Source organism: Acartia tonsa, chromosome 11, assembly GCF_053477335.1.
Source record: "Acartia tonsa isolate MP-2025a chromosome 11, ASM5347733v1, whole genome shotgun sequence".
Classification (NCBI taxonomy): Eukaryota; Metazoa; Arthropoda; class Copepoda; order Calanoida; family Acartiidae; genus Acartia; species Acartia tonsa.
Genome location: NC_137270.1, coordinates 31,368,354 through 31,387,998, shown reverse-complemented (window position 1 = coordinate 31,387,998; position 19,645 = coordinate 31,368,354). Strand labels below are relative to the sequence as shown.

Here is a 19,645-nt window from a genome sequence, read left to right as displayed (position 1 = left end):
TTAAACTTTATATGCTAATTCCTATAGCAGTTAGGTACAAATTTGAAAGCGCAGCAACTCTATAATCATTACTAGAAAGTCCGTACGTCTATTTAAAAGAAGCTTTTATATAATTAGGGTCGGTCCGTAAGTCCGTCCGTACGTCCATCTGTTAAAGTTAGCTTTTTTCGTTAATCTAAAAAGGTTAGGATTGTCCATTCGATTTCAAACTTCACATGCTAATTCCTATAGCAGTTAGGTACAAAATGATAAGCGCAGCAACTCTATAATTATTACTAGAAAGTCTGTACGTCTATTTAAAACAAGCTGATTTTTTACTTTTTTTACAACAAAATTTTATATATTCAAATTATCCTAGTCATCTGATTTGTTTAATACTGATTCCTATTACAACAAGGTATAGTGTTATAAGCGAAGCTTCTCTATAACTAGTCTTAAAAACGTTAGTATGTCCTTAAACAGTAACATGTATTTAATAAGTTTTGTAACAAATTTACTTACAATTTTGCATAGACATATGTTCAGTTTATTCAGTTCTGTCACTCTATGAGTGTTAATGTTCGATTTCCTTCCAATTCAGAGCTTCGCTTTTATAGATGTTGTCATCCTTGTTTTAATAAGTAATGAGCAAAGGATTTTATTTTTGAGCTTTAAAGTAAGATGTTTTTAAGATATTGAATCAATTTGAAACTTTTACTTTAACTTGCTCTAAAGGGTTAATTAGGAAGTGTTTGAAAATGAGCCGAAGTAAAAATTTGTCAAAATATTTTGTTTTTCGTCTTTAAACAGTTACAAATTTTATGGATAGGAAAAATATTTAAAGATTTTATTTTTAGGAAGAATTTAAAAAAAAAATTTTTAATCTCCCTACTGTGTTATTTTTTTTTAAATCAGTCTGCTAATAACATAAATAATCAGGGTTTGGCAGCCGCGCCTCAGCCTCACTTTTAAACCTGCTTGTGAGCAGAAAAAGAAATTTAAGAAAGAAGGATTGTCTGCTAAAGAGCAGTTTTATACATCCAGCTGAATATTATAGTAATAAAATGACAATATCACTGGGGCTTACGTGCGGCTGCGGATCCCTGTTAATAATCTACAAACTTTTGATGAGGTTTAGTGAATTTAGATTAGCGAATTTATACTCAGACATAATTACTACAAGCCCCTTTTAATAATAGTTGAATCATCGATAATATTACACACTCATAAAGTTTTCGTGATTAGATTGCGTGATTTAAATAGACTTTTTGGTCAGAGAAACCTTCCCTTGTCCCTGAGTATATAGAGGTTTGAGAATTAAGAAATTTCAAGATTGCATGATTTTTTATCATAATAAAGATAAAATTTTGAATATAAATGATATAATAATGAACAGTGCACATACTTCGGTGTTAGGGTATTTTTTCTAGGGGCGATTTCTCTTGGGAGGGTGGTGGTGATACTCTTCCCTAAAAGAGGTATAAACCTTCCCATAACCTATGAGAAGTTACAATATAAATGAAAATTATATTGGTTAATCGGTCAGTAAGATCCTTATTACACTGTAAAGGAGAAACATATCAGTTCAGCGGTTAGTATGATCCTTCGATACTCATAGAGATAGACATACATCCTGGTACTTTTAATTTTTAAAAGCGAAGCTTTTCTATAATTAGGGTCGGTCCGTCCGTCCGTCCGTCCGTACGTCCGTCCGTCCGTCCGTCCGTCCGAGATAGATAGCTTTTATTCGTTAATTTAGGCATGTTAGAATTGTCCTATCGATTTCAAACTTTGCATGATGATTCCTGTAGTAGTTGGGTACGATTTAGAAAGCGTAGCAACTCTATAATCATTACCAGAATGTCCGTACGTCCATTTTAAACATGTTGATTTTTCTACTTTTTTAACAACAAATTTTTAAGTGTTTTAATTATCCGTTTGATCTGATTTTTGGTATATTGATTCCTGGGACAACAAAGAAAAATATTATAAGCGAAGCAACTCTATAATCAAGTCCCAAAATGTAAGTATGTCCATAAACATTATCCTGTTTTTAAGCAGTTTTTCAACAAATTTACCTACAATTTTGATTCGACATTTATACATTTATGTTCCGATTTTTCAGTTCAGATACTATACAAGTGTTAATGTCCGTTTGTCCTACCCTTTCAGTGCTTCGCTTTTATGGATGTTGTCATCCTTGTTATTTAAGGATTATTAATCTTATATTTAGTTTAAAGAACGAGTCCTAACTTTTCTGATTTTTTAAGTTAGCTAGTTGGTGCTTTAAGTAAGTAGTAGATGTAAAATGATCCATAGAATTTAGATATGCAATCGGTTTTTTTTGTAGGCCTCTTATTTTTGAAGCAATTTAAGTTTTTTTAATTAAGTTTTTTTAAGGTACTAAAAGAAGAAAATTGCCAATATGAACAAAATCTTTAATTTGACATTTTAAAATTCCGTTGAGTAATTATTGAAAAAATCTATTTTGTTGAACCCCGTTGAATCAAAACTTTCTAATTTTGGAGCTCGTCACGAATAGGTTAAAAAATCACAAAAGTTAGGACACGTTCTTTGTAAGAAATATCCTTGTTTTCTTTCAAGTAAAGTATTTTTTAAACAGCAAGGATTTAGGGATTTGACAATGGGTGATATTTTTATCTTTCCATAAAATTTGGTAGCTGGTAACGTTTTTAGGAGTGGTAAAAGTAAATAAATTAAACCGTAATTGTCCGATCTCTCCCTGTAAAATTGTGATAGTACTTTTAGATCTAAATTTTTCAATTTTTCAGATATAAAATTAATTCAACTAAGAACTTTATTCAACTAAGAATTAATTTATCAATATTTAACAATGTCTTTTATAAAAAAAAGTTATAGGATTTCTGTCTGTTTATCTTAAAACGTTAGGTACTTTTATTGAATTTGATTGGTTTGTTGCTTCAACTAGTAGTGTTAAAACTTTTCTACCACTAATTTAAATCTATGGATGGGTTAATTTTGTTTATCATCAATGGGATGTGTATCAATTTATTGTCCATTATCTTATTCATAAGTATTTCTGCATTTTACTACGTCACAATGTAAAAGTAGTATAGCCTAAGGTTTCGTGATTCTTATTTTATTAATTATTCAAACTCCACATATAGCCAAAAAGACAATGTATTACATTTTATTGTTATTTTTAATGCTGTATGAGCATAACTGTCCAACTGTAAAACAGTATAATAAGCCAATGGATATAGAATCTAGAAAAATTTGTCGTCAATTTAGGTTGCTCTAATCACTTTTTGGTCAGTTCGTTCCCCATGTAATAGTAAAGTAGATGGATGGGGGAATCCTTATTTTAGACAGCTACAAGTTTCACTTTTTAAGAGTACATGATAATCCGGTGTAAGATCCAAGTAGTAAAAATAAGCCAGTATTAAATTAGCTTTCACAGTGAGAGGATGTGTGTAAAAAGTTATGCTCCGTTGGTTTTATACTTTCTTTTTAGTTTAAATACAGGTAGTTAAGTTTACTTGTATAATATATATTACTATCGGCTACGCCCTTAGAGGCCTTCTAGGGCACATGAGGTTAGTTAAGAGGGAAGTCGTATTCCCCTCACAATTTATAAATTTGTTTTTTTCTTGTTATTGGAGGGGGCATTTTTTTTTGGGGGGCGATTTTCTCTTAGGGGGTTTGTAATATCCTCCCTCCAAATTATAAACCTAAATTTTGGTCTTTTTTTAGCCGGTATATTGTTATTGCTTAACCACTTAAAGGAATTGTTTATTAAATGACTGCGTTAATATTTCATTTTTTGTCTTTTGTTTTTAGACCTAATTTTATCCATAGAAGAAACCAATACAGATTTGTTAATTAATATAGTAAAGGTAATTCTTATTTCATCGCATCGTATTTTAGACAATTTGTATTGATTCTATTTTACTATTCGAGAAAAGTAGTCTATAATACAATATAATTTTCAGAATGGCTCAGAACCGGTTCTAATCCAGCGGATATTAATTTGTTTCGAAGCTATATAGTGAAAAATTATTTTTAAATTTTTATTTCTGTTTAGTTGGTCTTATTGTTTATCAGGAATCTTAAGGAATAAGACAATGGACAATAAATTGATATTTACCCCAAATTACGATAAACTAAATCTACCCATTTAAAAATCAAAATCATTAATGGAAAAGTTTGGACACTTAAATTACAATGAATCGAGTAGATAAATAAATTATTTGTTATAGGGACAAACAGTAGAAGTGGTCGAATATTTAAAAGTTAAATGTAAAAAGAAACCGAAGAAGTGTAATAAAAAGGTATTCTTATAATTAATCTTGATTTTTAAAAGCAGAGCATTTTCATGATTAGACCTAATTTATTGGTCAGCTTGTTCGCCAAGTAGGAGGGGAGGGGATTGAGTAGATGTGGTGGTTGGGGGGTTACGTAATTTTACCCAGTCGCGAGTAGCACTTTAAACACGAAAATCTGGTGCAACATCCAAGTAATGATAAATCGATTCTCCCCCCTTCCTCTAAAAAAAAACGTAAATCATTTTTAGTAAATATATTTTAGGACAATTTACACATCTTTCCCAAGCTGTTTTAAGTATCTTACACAACGCACAAAGAGACAGACACAAACAACTACTTTACTTTATCTTATTACTTTATACTGTTACTAGCGGCTACGCCCTTAGAAGCCTCGAGGGGCACTTAAGGTAGGAGGGGGAAAAGTCGACCTCATCCCATTTTAAATTTGAGTTTCAAAGGAGTAAAAAAAATATTTTGGGGGGGGGGAGGGAGGTGAAGACACCCTCCCCAAAAATAGTTCAAAACCTTCCCAGGACCTACAAGAAGCTTCAATGTAAAGGAGAATAATATCGGTTTAGCAGTTAGCGAGATCTTTTGGGACAGACAAAAAACGCTTACTACTTTATATAATAGGATTATTATTTATTCTAGGCACAACATGGAGATTACTTAGAAGTTTATTATGAAGGTTTCTATGTTTTATTTTAATAGCAAAGCCTCTTTAGAAATGTTAATTATTTTGATTTATTTAATGTATAAGAGTAGTGGATTCGACGCTTTGCAGAAAAATTTATTTACCGTCTATTTAAGTTGAAGGAGTTTCTAGATTAATTTCCAATATTAAAGCTTTCTACAGTGTGTTTTTTTTATGAGAACTCTTTTGAAAGCAATTTTACCCCTCTTATAGTTATCAGAATTTAATGATTAATGGCTTATTTTCTTCGTTTTTAATGAAATTAATAGAACATTAAAACAATATTACAGTTTTTGTTTAAAAAGAACAGTAAAATGTAAAATTTAAAACTTAGGTGTCAACATCTAAAAATGATTTTAGCGCATTTGTCTTATGTTCAAATCTTCTACCTTTTGCAAGAATGGCTGCAAAACGCTTCAAAGTTGAGATCTAGAGCTAAAAATTGATACAGTTACTATTGGGGACATGTACTAGAATATATCAAAGTTTGCAGGTCATATCTCAATCAGGGAGGGAGTACTGGCCCCCCAAAGTCGACTATAAGTTTTGAATTTTAGATTTTACTGTATTTTTTAATTAAAAACTGAAATATTTTTTTAATGTTCTATTAATTGCATTAAAAAACGAAGAAAATAAGCCATTAATCATTAAATTCTGATAACTATAGGTGGGGTAAAATTGCTTTCAAAAAAGTTCTCATAAAAAAAAACACTGTATTACTAGAATATATGTAAGTATTTTTAGGAAGGTTTAATGATGAAAAGGGAGATATGTTCGATTCAAATACAAATAAAGCTTTATTTAAATTTGAATTAGGAGCCAATAAGGTAAAAATTTTGTAGCAACACTAATTGTTTTGTAAGTTGTATGTGATGGTATTAGCCATATTATATTTAGCTAAAGATGTTGATAGTTATTTATTGGACCGTATTATAAACAGCTTTCCACGGATACTAAAAGATTAAAACCAGCTTTGTTAGCCCCAAGATGCCGAAGGCACGGGCTAACAAAACTGATTTTGATATTATGATTGTACATTTCTATATTTGTAGAAAATTGGATATAATACATGTATTCAGTATGAATTAGAAACGGTTCTAATCCAGCGGATATTAATCGATTTCGAAGCCAAACTGGAAAAACATACTGCAATTATGTCTGACACCAGCTGCTAATAATGATGGACAAATAACTTTTTAAATATTTGTCTGATAAGTATTTACTCTTCAAATAATAGGTTTAGTGGTTACCGAGATCTTAAGCTTAAGACGGACAGACATCGATATGCTTTGTATTACAAACGGAAGCATTAATAAAAAAAAAATATTTTTCTCTCGTCTCTTAATCACGAATTCTTTCACTAACAGATCTATATGACTATGTATATACAGATAACTATACTTCCTTTTTCAATGACCTTATTCGTCTACTACCAAATTATTACCTGCTACTTGGCTGTGTTAATACACACCACACCATTGGTTGATTTTCAATGACCGAATTGAAAGTGGGCAATTGGACTGTGCGATGGGGAGATACAACCCTTTCCCCCCTAATCTTTCAGTAAGACTTTTTTTACTTAGGTGATAGAGGGATATGAAAAGGGAGTCATTGGAATGTGTAAAGGAGAGGTAAAAATGATTTATTCTATATTGTATAGTCGGCTTACTGTCGGGGAGTTGTTGATTTCTAGGCTGGACCACACAGAGTCATACTAAAGATATTAAGAATGATAATTACTGCTGTAATGCAAGGCACATGATAACAACACATTATTATGAAAATGATATATAATTTAAATTTTAGATCAGAGAATTATTTGTACATCCTGAATATGGTTATAAGGTACTTCTTTTCTTAAACTATTAAATATGTATTCATTTTTGGAGGATTTTCTAGTTGAATTAAATTGTAAAACCACGGTTAGGCAATTTATATCTTTCTTAAATTCACAAAACCTTTTTTATTATATTTTTTTATATAATATTTTTTTTTATTATTCGAGAAACGTTATTTATCGCACCGTACTACAAACAGATATCCGCGAATTTTAATATGAAAAATTACAAGATTAAAACTAGTTTGTTTAGCCCCAAGTATTACGGAAAATGGGTTCTAATCTAGCAGAAATTAATCGGTCTCCGAGCCATATCGGATGATTTTTTTAACCTAAAGGCACTAAATTTTCAACATTGATTCTATTATCATAAGAATAGGTTGACCCCTTCACTGCAAAGTTTAGGCTGCCGGCAGGACCTTGCAGTTTTATTAATTTGTTTATGATTAATGTTTATTATATAAGGATCGAGATCTTGGTAAAATCCCTCCAAATTCCCATCTACACTTTACTGTTGAATTAGTTAATCTCATAGTAAGCAAATTTTTATTATATTTTTATATGTTTATTAGTTGCTTCTACTAAATAGCCTAAAGCCATCCAAATGATGACCGTTCGACGGACCTGATACTGGATACTTTATGCTCTTTGGAAAGGGGTATTTTCAACAAAAAAAATGTGCACACTATCTTATATAGCAGCCGTAAATATCACATTTCCCTAGTAGCTTCTGCAGGCTAAAGGACAAACGGACAGACAAGGCGAATTATAAAGTAGGTTATAATGATTTAAATAGTAATCAAGATCGGGTAGCAGAATAAAGTGGCGTCCAGTATGGAAAATGTGGGTAGGAAGCATAAGCGTGCGGTAAGGGGGTGTAGACGTGGGTCAAAGCTTCCAATAATAAAACAAGGATGACAACATCCATAAGTAGCGAAGCTCAAAAATTATGAATTGAAATTAGAAAAAATTATCATAAAGCAATGTCATACAATAAACATTAAACTTGGTAAAATAGGGAAATCAGACGGACGGATGGACATTGTGAATTATAGAGTAGCGTTGCTACTAATATAAAAATTTTATAGGCCTGTCTGTCTTTTTTATTTACCCTCAAAAGGGATACACACCCCTAGTATACCCTTGAATGCTACTGTTAGGAAGTAAAAAACCTTAATTACATACATAGTAACATATTTATACGAAATAAGAAATAAAGACTTGTAGAACCTGCTTTGCGTGTCAATAACTTTATTATTTTAGGCTGGAAAGAAGTCATTAGAAGATAGTAATGAAAAAGTAAGTATTTTTCTCGTATACATTCGAATCCGGTGGATAAGAACCGGTTCTCATCCATACGAAAAAACTATGTCCTGCATTGTATTATATCTAGCTTTCTACGAATATAAAAATGTACAATTATAAGATTAAAACCAGTTTTTTTAGCCCGTGCCTTCGGCACCTCGCGGCCAAAAACTGGTTTTAATCTTATAATTGTACATTCTATATCCGCGGAAAGCTGTTTATAATACGATGCGAGAAATAACTATTATTTTTTTTTCTACCCAAAGGACCTCCAAGTCCAAGACAATGATCTCAAAAAAGTTTTTCTGTGTGTCACACTATTAGAAGAGCTACTTTTTTAAAAGCGAACCTTTTCTATAATTAGGGTCGGTCCGTCCGTACGTCCGTCCGTCCGTAACGGATAGCTTTTTTCGTTAATTTAGACATGTTAGAATTGTCCTATTGATTTCAAATTATGCATGGTGATGCCTTTAGTAGTTAGGTACATTTAGAAAGCGTAGCAACTCTATAATCATTACCAAAATGTCCGTACGTCCATTTTAAACATGTTGATTTTTTTACTTTTTTAAATAGTTTTTTTCGTTAATTTAGGCATGTTAGAATTGTCCTATCGATTTCAAATTTTGCATGGTGATTCCTCTAGTAGTTAGGTACGAGTTAGAAAGCGTAGCAACTCTATAATCATTACCAGAATGTCCGTACGTCCATTTTAAACATGTTGATTTTTTTTTCATTTTAACAATAAATTTGTATGTGACCTAATTATCCGATTGGTCTGATTTTTGGTATACTGATTCCTGGGACAACAAAGTACAATATTATAAGCGAAGCAACTCTAAATCAAGTCCTAAAAATGTAAGTATGTCCATAATCATTATCCTGTATCAAGCAGTTTTTCAACAAATTTACTTACAATTTTGCTTTGACTCTTATACATTCGCATTCTGATTATTCAGTTCTGACATTATACAAGTGTTAATGTCCGTTTGTCCTACCGTTTCAGAGCTTCGCTTTTATGGATGTTGTCATCCTTGTTCTAATGTATTTCAATAGAAATATAAGAATAGAAGCATATTCTGAACCCTTTTTTTGTCAAATCTAAGAAGGAACATTTCTAGCAGACAAAAGTATTGTTTACTTTCGACTCAAGCTGATGTGGATTCTTAAAAAATGATAGACTCGCTACTCGATAGTGAGGCAAAATTATCTTTGTGAAAAATCATCCAAAAGCACATTAAAATCTACAAAAATTAAACAAAATCAAATGTTAATAACCATTTTAAGATTTTATTTAATTTTTGTAAATTTTTTAATTCGATTTTGGAGGATTTTTCACAAAAATAATTTTGCCTCACAAGCGAGTAGCCAGCCTAACTTTTTAAAAAGAATCCACCTCTGTTTGAAGCTTTCGAATTTAAGACGAAATTTTTGGGCAATTAATTCTGATTCTGCAAAGCTTTCTACTAAGAAAATATAATGTTTATAGCTGACTTTTATCTATGTATGAAATGAAAAAAACATGCGTTCGTAACAAAATGTGTACACAATTTCAACCAATGAAATTAAATGTATGTACCTATACGATTCTCCTATTGGCTCAATCAGACATTACCTCTCTTTCTTAGTACCTTTATTTGCATTTCTTAAGTCAATTCTGTGAAATTATTGGATGTCTATCATCTGCAAGTAGTAGAATGTGTTCATGTCTGTCTAAATTAAATTTTGTGTATCATAGCCTTTGTTTTTCGGATTTTTTTCCTAATCTAAACTACCTTTTACTCTAAAATTATGGACCCCCTTTACTTCCTGTACATGCTAATGCTTTACCTCGTTGATTCTATTTTTTCATTTAAATGTTTTTTACTTATGGACATAATTAACCTTGTAATAATAATTCATCAAGTAACTATTTTTTTCAGGCTTGCTATAAGAAGGGATTCAAAGTTAGATGTCAAGATGAAGAATTATAGGAAATTATGGAATTAGAGTAAGGGAAAATAAGCTCTATAGAATACATTACATTTCTCTATTCATTTCTTATACCTATTGATTTAATAAATAAATTATTTCTTAGTTCCATGCAAACACATATATTTTTAACTCTTATTTTATTTTATACATCTGAATTGGAACTGATGATCTATTTAATAGTGTAACAATTGTCTTCCATCAATAAAATGTTAAAAAAATAACCTGTGTTTATATCTATAATACAAAGTAGAACGATGTCTGTCCGTCTGTCTGTCCGTCTGTCCGTCTGTCTGTCCGTCTGTCTGTCCGTCTGTCCGTCTGTCCGTCTGTCCGTCTGTCCGTCTGTCTGTCCGTCTGAAGCTTAAGATCTCAGTAACCACTGAACTGATTGGGCTCTACTCTTCAGGGAATATACCTACTGGTCCTGTGATGCTTTTAAGCTATTTTCTTAATATAGTTATTAGTATTAAACAGTAACAGTAAAATTTTGAATTTATTTTTCGTGGAAAACTGTCTATATTACGATACATGATTAAACAATATGGCTCATAGTCATAAGCAGTTCTAATCCAGCGGATATTAATAGGTTTCAGAGGCATACTGGAATTATATTATTTCCGTATTCCTAATAATTCAAAATGTAGAGAAAACGCTCTAAGTAATCTTTATCAAGGATCAAAATACACAGAAAAATTGGAATAGAATAAAAGATAGGTATTAACAGAATAATGAAAAAAGGTATTTTCATTAATAATGTAAACAAGTAACAAAATTTGTGTTTTTACTACGAAGGATCTCTATAACTGCTGGGCCTATATAGTTCTCTTTACAGTGAAGCTTCTAAAGGACCTAGGTAGGCTGTAACTATTTTTGAGAAGGGTACTTCAAGCTAAACTGTAAAGCCCATCATCTTCAAGTACCCCTAAAGGCTTGTATAGGTGAACCCGTTATTTTATTTTTACAATTAATCACTATATCAAGAAGAGTCAAGAAAACGGACAACAAATTTTGAAGCAGATTTATTCCTGAGAAAATCACTTGTCCTCTTAGAAAAAATATTTACATAGAACTTTAGCGCGCATATGGTGTAGGTAGTCTTCATTTTCTTATTCTCTGCTTGTTATTTAGGGCCCAAATTATAGTTCTATATATTTTTTCTGTAGTTTTGACCCAACTTTGGGCTTGTCCATATAAGCGCCATATGGGTGTGTGTATTTGTATGTGTGTGTGTGTGTGTGTGTGTGCGTGCGTGTGTGTGTGTAGTGTGGTATGTTTGTTTGCGTGTCCGTGCGTATTTGTTGCACGCTGTAGTAAAACCATGATTAAGCATTTTTTTCTAAACCAAGGATGCCGTTTTTATTATTTTATCAATAAAATATTATAGAATCATAATTTAAAATTGTATTTCTATGGCTGCATTAATGAAAAATATCAAGCTTACCTTAATGCTATTTAACCATTTTAAAAATCACTTGCACATAAATTTTTAATACCGTAAATTAAGCTATCGACTTCGAACAATAACATAGCATCTAACGGGTCTGTATTCAAATGGGAAAGGACCGAAAAAAAAGCCTAAAACCATTCCAAGAATTAAATCTGAAAACAAAATTACCTAAACTAGCCCAGTATCTATTTATAGTTTTTAAAAAAAAGTTTATAGTTTCCACGTTTTGAACTTAATCGGTTTAGTTCTAAGCCAGATCTTAACGGGCAACGAGAAAAAAACATCTTACGACTTTATTTACAGGATATATGCTATCTAAGCTTATTTTATAAATGAAAGAAAACAGACTAGAACCTTGCACGTGCACAGAAATATAACAAAGAGTAGGAGGGTGTCTAAAAACACGCCTCTGACTAAAAGTCTAATTTTAATTTTTTACTGTATGTACAATTACTGAACAACTAGATTTATTTTATTACTTAAATGGTTGAAAACTTTATTTTTATAGTCATAAAAATTTTGTGGTTTTACTAGTAAAAAAAACCTTGAAAAGTAGGGTATAGGCCTTCTGAAGAATAATCTATAATACAAAGTAGAACGATGTCTGTCCGTCTGTCCGTCTGTCTGTCCGTCTGAAGCTTAAGATCTCAGTAACCACTGAACCGATTGGGCTCTACTCTTCAGGGAATATACCTACTGGTCCTGTGATGGTTTTAAGCTATTTTCTTGGGGGGTGGGACACCCCCAACCCCCCCAAAAAATGAAAAATACCCCCCCCCCAAAAAAAAAAAATTTGTTTTTACTTTTTCTTTTTAAATACAAAAATACGAAAAATTAGGTTGATCAAACCTCTTGGGGCAAAGCCCCTAGAGTCTAGGGGCGAAGCCGCTAGTTAAATAATAAGGAAGTACCCAAAAAATCAGAGCCAACGAATAATATTACGTTGTTATAAAACTTAGGGTAACGGATATAAAATGAGGTACAGAGTAGAGGCCCGAAGCAGGTCAGGACAATATTCACGAAATATATCAGAAGCCTATTTTGTATTAAAGTAGGGGAGGGTATATTTGACTGAAATTTATACAAGTTTATAAACACGTTCTTTTATTGGTAGGCTTAAAACTATTTTTTTTAAATTTTGAATGGCTGTTTTAAACTAGTATTCTCCACACTCAAACAAAAATATGACCCACTCTATAATCGTTATCAGAAAAAGTCCGTACGTCCATTTTAAAAATACTAATTTTTTAACTTTTTTACAAAAACTTTTGAATGATATAATTATCATATTCTCTTATACTTAGAATAGTAATTTCTAAAAACTAGGTACGATATTATAAGCGAAACAACTTTCAAATGCTTCCCCATTTTAATGAATTAATTCAAGCTACCTATACCGATGACAAATGTACAAATTCTGTGCAAATTCTACAGAAAATCTGGTTTAAAAAATATCACTATTTACCCCCAGAGATTTATTTATAGGGATAAGACAATGGGCGAAAAATCTATATATATACCTAAAATTTCCTATTCTATTAAAACTATTGTTTGAAATGTTTGGACACTTAACATAAAGAACCAACCAAAGTATTAAGCCAACTTAAAAGAAAATATTATAATAAAACATTGGATACTAGTGTAATTAACAGTCCAATGTCCCCTTCCTCCCTGAATTATCCTTGAAAATAAGCATAAACAGATTGAATACATACAGAATATAGACATGGCAGGGATTAAGGAATAGGATAATGGACTATTGAATTAGCTTCCCCCAAACATTAGTGTGAGAAATTCTGGTTATAAATAGTGCTAAATTTTGGGGGTTGAATGTGCTGTCGAATAATTTTCCATTTCTCCCTGAGACATACAAAGTGATTCAATGCATAATTATTACATTGTTACCTAGCAGGAAGGGAGGACTCATTGGAATAAAAATTTCAGTGGTACCCAAAATTTTATAGCCACGTTATCTTATTCGCTGTGTCTAAAAATGATCTTTAACTTTTTTGACAACCACTTTTTTTATGATAAAATAATCCTATTCATCTCATTTTGGAATGATGATTCCTAGGACAATATTATATGCAAAACATCTCTATAATTAAATTCTAAACATGAAATTCCGATATTCACGAAATTTTCTTTCATTTTGATTAGACTTAAAAATTAATGTTTTGCTTATTAAGTTCTGACACTCTATCAGAGTTAGTGTTCTTATGTCCTTCATCTTTTTTTAAAGATTCACCTTTATGGATGTTGTCATCCTTGTTCTAGAATAAACCAAATATTTGTAGAAAAACTTCGCTTCTTACAAATTATAATACTTACTTAAAATCTAACTTTAATCATATAAAATTATTTTGTTATTTAAAATATACTGTTATAAAAATTACTATTTTATAAATGTCATGTGCAATTTTAAACAATAAATGTGTGTTTAATTTTTGAACATATTGTATATTTATGGGGAAAAAAACATATATACAAGTATATCTAATTCCATATCTAACAAAAAAAAGTGCTTTTCCTCAGCCAGCAGAGAACACTCCCCCGCCCTTTTTTTGGAAGTAAATTGAATAAAATGACTGGGAGCCTATCCATTTTGGGCTAATTTCTGCGTTGCCCAAACCTTGTGGTGCTATCCTGTACCAAAAAAACCTAACCTAAAGTAATCCACAAAACATGACACAGCAGCAAGAGGAACAATTTATCTTCAGTTATGGTTAGGTGTTGGTCCAAGATTCTAACCTACTTAACAAGGGAAATGTAGTGACTCATACAACATACAAAATGACATATTGACTGACAAGAAAAATTGTTTGAGTGGCTACGCTGCTACAAAAATCCTTTTTCCTTATCAGAAACAAAGCTACTTATAATTAGGTTCAGTCTGTTCATGAATATTACCCTACATCGGCAATAAGTCCAAATTTAAAGGAATTTTTAGCAGACAAAGATTTTGGTTATATGTTTCACAAGATTTTCTTCTCTTTCTACTGAATTACAGTTGACTGTTCTTCGACATATAAACGAAGCTGCGCTACTTATGCCTTAACCTTATTTTAAACTATTATTTCCACCTATTAAAAATAAATTTACAACCGATAATAATGCCTTGCTGGTACAGAGCCATTAGAATCAAATTAACAGGACAAGATTTGCCGAGTTTAATCAATATTTAGTAACGCAGCTACGTTATGGTAGTTGTAGTGACACTGATCTAGAAGCCACGGTGATTGGTTGTGAGAACCCTTTGGAGAATCGCGCACAATTGATATCCGCTGTGTTACATTTCAAGCTGACCCGCATGCTCGTGGAAGCTACTCAATTATTTCATATATTTCTCATATGTCTTGGAATGATCTATAACTATTTTGAGGAAGGGTACCACCACCCTCCAAAGAGATGTAGCCCCTAGAAGAATATATCCCCAGAACAACAATTTAAAAAAAAAACTTTTTCTTTTTAAAACTACAATTGAAAGTGTGACTTCTTCCCAGCCTCAAGGCTTTAGAGGCTTCTAGAGTCGTAATCGCAAGTAGAAAATATTTTGATTATAAAAACGACTTTAATATACAAATAGAACAACATCGTAAAACTCTAGAACTTTTCTATGATTAAGGTATTCCTTAAATCAGTAACTAATAGTTTTTTATTAGGCAGAATCCTGTATTTTAGCAATTTTGTAACTAATTAATTATTTGCAATTTTGTTTAGACTTATGAATAAATATCTCATTATTAAGTTCTGACATTCTACAAGTGTTGTTGTGTGTCAGACTGTCCGACTTTAGAGCTACGCTTTTACGGATATTGTCATACTTGTTTTATAAGATTCATAAAAATCAGTAAAATCATAAAAGTAAAAAAAATGCTAAATAAACAAACAAACATTTAATTAATGAAATTCAAATATCAGTAAGCTAAAGGTTTAGATATTTCATGGTGTATATTTTAAGGCTAAAAATAGTTTTTTGAGTATTTTTATAAAAAATAGCGAAGCTGGTAATATTTCTTTGTAATTTTATCATCCACGCCAACGTACATAAGGGTAATTGTATTTAAGCAGAGATCTTAAGGGATAAGACAATAAACGATAAATTGATGTACATTCCCAATGATAATAAATAAAATGATCAATTGTAAACTATTGACTGAAAGATTTTGAACCAACCAATCACTATTGAAGCAGCTTATGGTGCCTTAATAAGAATGACGTCTTACAATACAAATGATTAATTGTAGGTCAGTATACATTTTACGATTGGTCAATTAAAATATGTACTGGTCATTGGTCATTTGTATTGTAAGACGTCATTTTTTATTAGGCACTGTAAGCTGCTTCATCACTATTTAATGAAAGTACAGAAACTTTTTTTAGATAGCTAAACGTGTTGACAAAACATTGTGAATTAGAGGTGGATTCTTAAAAAAATTTGCCCCACTAATCGCTTAGTGGGGCAAAAAATTTTCATGAAAAATCCACCAAAATCACATTAAAAATCTACGAAAATTAAACAAAATCATATGTTAATAACCCTTCTATGATTATGTTTAATTTTTGCAACCAAGCGATTAGTGGGGCAAATTTTTTTAAGAATCCACCTCAGTATAATACACAGTCCAATGTCCCCTCAAATCCTTTATAATGATATCTTATAATCTTCCAAAATCAAGTATCTTAAAGCTTCACAAGACAAAATCTTACTCCCAAGTTCCATGTTTGTCGGATGGAGAATAACTTATCTTATTTTGTCCTATCCCTGGCCCCCTGCATTGCTCTACTTATTCATTGCAGTCTCGTATATCATTGTGAGTGCGTGTGTGTGTGTGTCTGTGTGTGTGTGTGTGTATGTGTGTGTGTGTGTGTGTCTGTGTATGTGTGTGTCTGTGTGTGTGTGTGTGTCTGTGTATGTGTGTGTCTGTGTGTGTGTGTGTGTCTGTGTATGTGTGTGTGTGTGTGTGTGTGTGTGTCTGTGTATGTATGAGTGAGTGTGTTTATTAGAAGGTTTCAAAATTCCTTTTCGTAAATGTTAAGTTTTTTCTAGTGCTTTCCCTCCCTCCCTTGTTTTTTTTAAATAGATTTTAAACTATGGGTGGTGGTATTTTTTCTTATGTCTTAACTCTTCAAGGGTCCCTTACCCTGCGGGGTCTATACCTGAGGTGCTACCCAGTACCAAATATTACCTAAAGTAATAAACTAACAAACTTAAAACCACCACCCCCCCCCCCCGCTAATTTTTAATTTATTTCTTGCTTCTGGATATGTCCAATTGTTGTTAGAGGCATGTTTGAAATTGTCCCTTTGATTTCAAACCTTACCTGAAGATTTCTGTAACAATTGGAAATAATCTTGGATATAATGAAAATCTTAAATAGATTTTCATGTTCTCTCCATTATTTCTCATTTTCTTCTAAAACCATACAAGATTTATACAATATAAAATAAAATTTGTTTTCAAATTTTTAAAAATTGTAAGATTAAGTGATTTAAAAAATTTACCTTGGTAAACCCGCTAGTGCACATTAATGTGCGCACATATGCGTGTATATGTCTGTCTATAAACGCGCGTTATACTCGCTCTCTCCTTCTAAGCGTATATGTATATGTGTGTGTGTGTGTGTGTGTGTGTGCATGTGTGAGTGTATGGTTTCTATCTAAGGAAGCATTCAGTCAGAATAGAGATCCCCACGCTGTGCGGGCTGACTAGTTTTCTGCCAGTCATAGTTGTCCTAATTTTTACATATGTATGTGGAATGACCCTTAGAGTGTTTTTTTTGTTTAGTTATTTTTGAAATTGTGAATTTTAAACGTATTTTTTTCTATTATATATGTATTTGCATTATTGATGTTAAAAATATGTAGTCTTGATGTAATTTCTTTTTTTACCTACATGTTCTTTAAAATATGATTTGCTTAACCTTTTTTGTATTTTTTTTTACATATTTTCTAGTATGCCTTTTAAGGGGTTTTATCGCAAAAAGGCTTTTTCTCAGGATAAGTAATAATAGTTTGTAACATTTAAAGGGAGAAAAAGTATTTTAATAAATAATTAATAAATAATGTTTAATATGTAAGTTTTATAAACAAAACACGATCTCTCATTCGTTGGTTTTGTTTTAGAATTATCAAAAATTGTTAACCATTAATTTTAATCAACAACAAAAGGGATAGTTTTGTTTATTATCATTGGGTATGTATCATCTATTATAAGAACATGTTCATTATAAAATAGACCTTCCTTAATAAATAGTTTGACCACTTCCTTAAAATACTTTCGGGGATTTACTATTTTTTCACGATCTAAAAATGTAGGTTATTTTTTTGCCACGTATGCATTGTTATATTTGAATGAAGTATAGGTATGCTTTATCTTGGGCCGAAAAAGGGGGTATACAAAAAACAATGTTAAATATTATACAGTAAAACAAGGGGGGAGAGGAAGTATAGTGCAGAGTTATTGAAAGAGAGAAAGATGAGAGATTTAAAAGGAAATTTTGGATTTGAGACAGACGGACAGATATTGCAACTTATAGAGAAGCGTTAATTCTAAAAGTGTAACATAAAATTTAAAATGAGAATGCATTTTTATAGTGTTACATCTTTTGTATTTTCCCCTCTTTTAAGTGTTAGACCTTCGATTTGTTTTCAATTTAAAAGTATTTTTATTGGTTAAAAAATGCTTTTTGTTCTCTTAACAATAGGAGCTGAAAACAGTAATTTTCTCTTTATATAAACATTTGTTATACTTAGATTTAAGCCAAACACCGTGGCATAACTACAGACGTTAAAAATGTCAAATATACGACATAAATAGTAGGGGAAATGTCTTGGCCCAAAACAGGTTAGAATTTTCAGACAAAGGTTGTGTGGATAAATGGAAGAGCTGGTTGCCCGAAAGAACTCTAATAACAAGACCTCATTCCTAGTTCAGACAAACAGACCTTTGATTGAACAACTCTTGCGTGGGGGTCCTAAACAATGCAATTTTATGGCTTGTACCTTTTTACCTCCCAAGGCATACCCACAATCTTATCGTTCAATTCACGTGTCCATATTCATATCTCATAATGTTTTATTTTCTTGAGCGGGAGCAAATTTTTTTCTATAAGCGGTTTCTCTTATAAGGGTGTTAGTACCACCCCCCCCCCTCCCCTCCCACAATATAGTTAAAAACCTTCCAGGATCTGTAAAAAGCTACACTGTGAAGGAGAACTATATCGGTTCAGTGGTTAGCGAGATCCTTTCAGACAGACAGACAGATAGACACAGATTCAGTTACTTTTATATAAGGATATATTTTCAGACTATTTTACCAAGAAACTAAAATCACAATGCAGCGCAGCAGTTCAATAATTATGGCCGGACTCGGAGCCGCTACAATGCTGGCTTCAACCGTGGCCGCCGAGGGAGACCAGGAACTTATATTTAACATGTTTTTGCAGATATTGTCATTAAATCTATACATCTATCTATCTTTAAATCTATCTAAAAATGAGTTTTTAAATATCTAACTTATCTATCTAGCTATAAATATTATATTCATCTAACATCTATCGATCTACAAATGACTTTACATACGTATGTTTTCATGTATTTTTCTATATTTCTATCTAATTCTTTCTATCCATATATCTATCTATCCATTTAGCTATCAGTATCCTAGTAACTAGCTTTCCATCTATATAGTTATCCGTCCATCCATCCATCCATCCATCCATCCATCCATCCATCCATCCATCCATCCATCCATCCATCCATCCATCCATCCATCCATCCATCCATCCATCCATCCATCCATCCATCCATCCATCCATCCATCCATCCATCCATCCATCCATCCATCCATCCATCCATCCATCCATCCATCCATCCATCCATCCATCCATCCATCCATCCATCCATCCATCCATCCATCCATACATACATATATACATCCATCCATACATACATACATTCTTTTTTATCTGTCTGTCAGTCTATTTAGCAATAATCAATTCATTAATTTATCAATTTGTCGTCTATTCATCTACCTAACTATTTTATATTGCTATCTATTTTTCTATCTAACTAACTTACTATCTATTTATGAAAAGTTAAAT

The 19,645-nt window shown here is 31.7% G+C and overlaps 2 protein-coding genes across 2 annotated transcripts; both read left to right on the top strand.

Annotated features, from left to right (window-relative positions):
* The first annotated feature begins 3,415 nt into the window (after window positions 1–3,415).
* LOC145331239 (uncharacterized) lies at window positions 3,416–5,822 on the top strand. The gene is made up of 5 exons (XM_080175855.1): window positions 3,416–3,486; window positions 3,802–3,857; window positions 4,221–4,292; window positions 4,938–4,974; window positions 5,725–5,822. Exons 1-5 carry the CDS (start codon window positions 3,429–3,431, stop codon window positions 5,820–5,822), a joined length of 321 nt encoding a protein of 106 aa, XP_080031981.1. The 5' UTR covers window positions 3,416–3,428.
* Window positions 5,823–6,567: 745 nt separating this feature from the next.
* LOC145332208 (uncharacterized) lies at window positions 6,568–10,205 on the top strand. Its single transcript, XM_080177166.1, has 5 exons — window positions 6,568–6,611; window positions 6,787–6,825; window positions 7,283–7,351; window positions 8,081–8,116; window positions 10,042–10,205. Exons 1-5 carry the CDS (start codon window positions 6,597–6,599, stop codon window positions 10,090–10,092), a joined length of 210 nt encoding a protein of 69 aa, XP_080033292.1. The 5' UTR covers window positions 6,568–6,596; the 3' UTR covers window positions 10,093–10,205.
* Window positions 10,206–19,645: the final 9,440 nt, after the last annotated feature.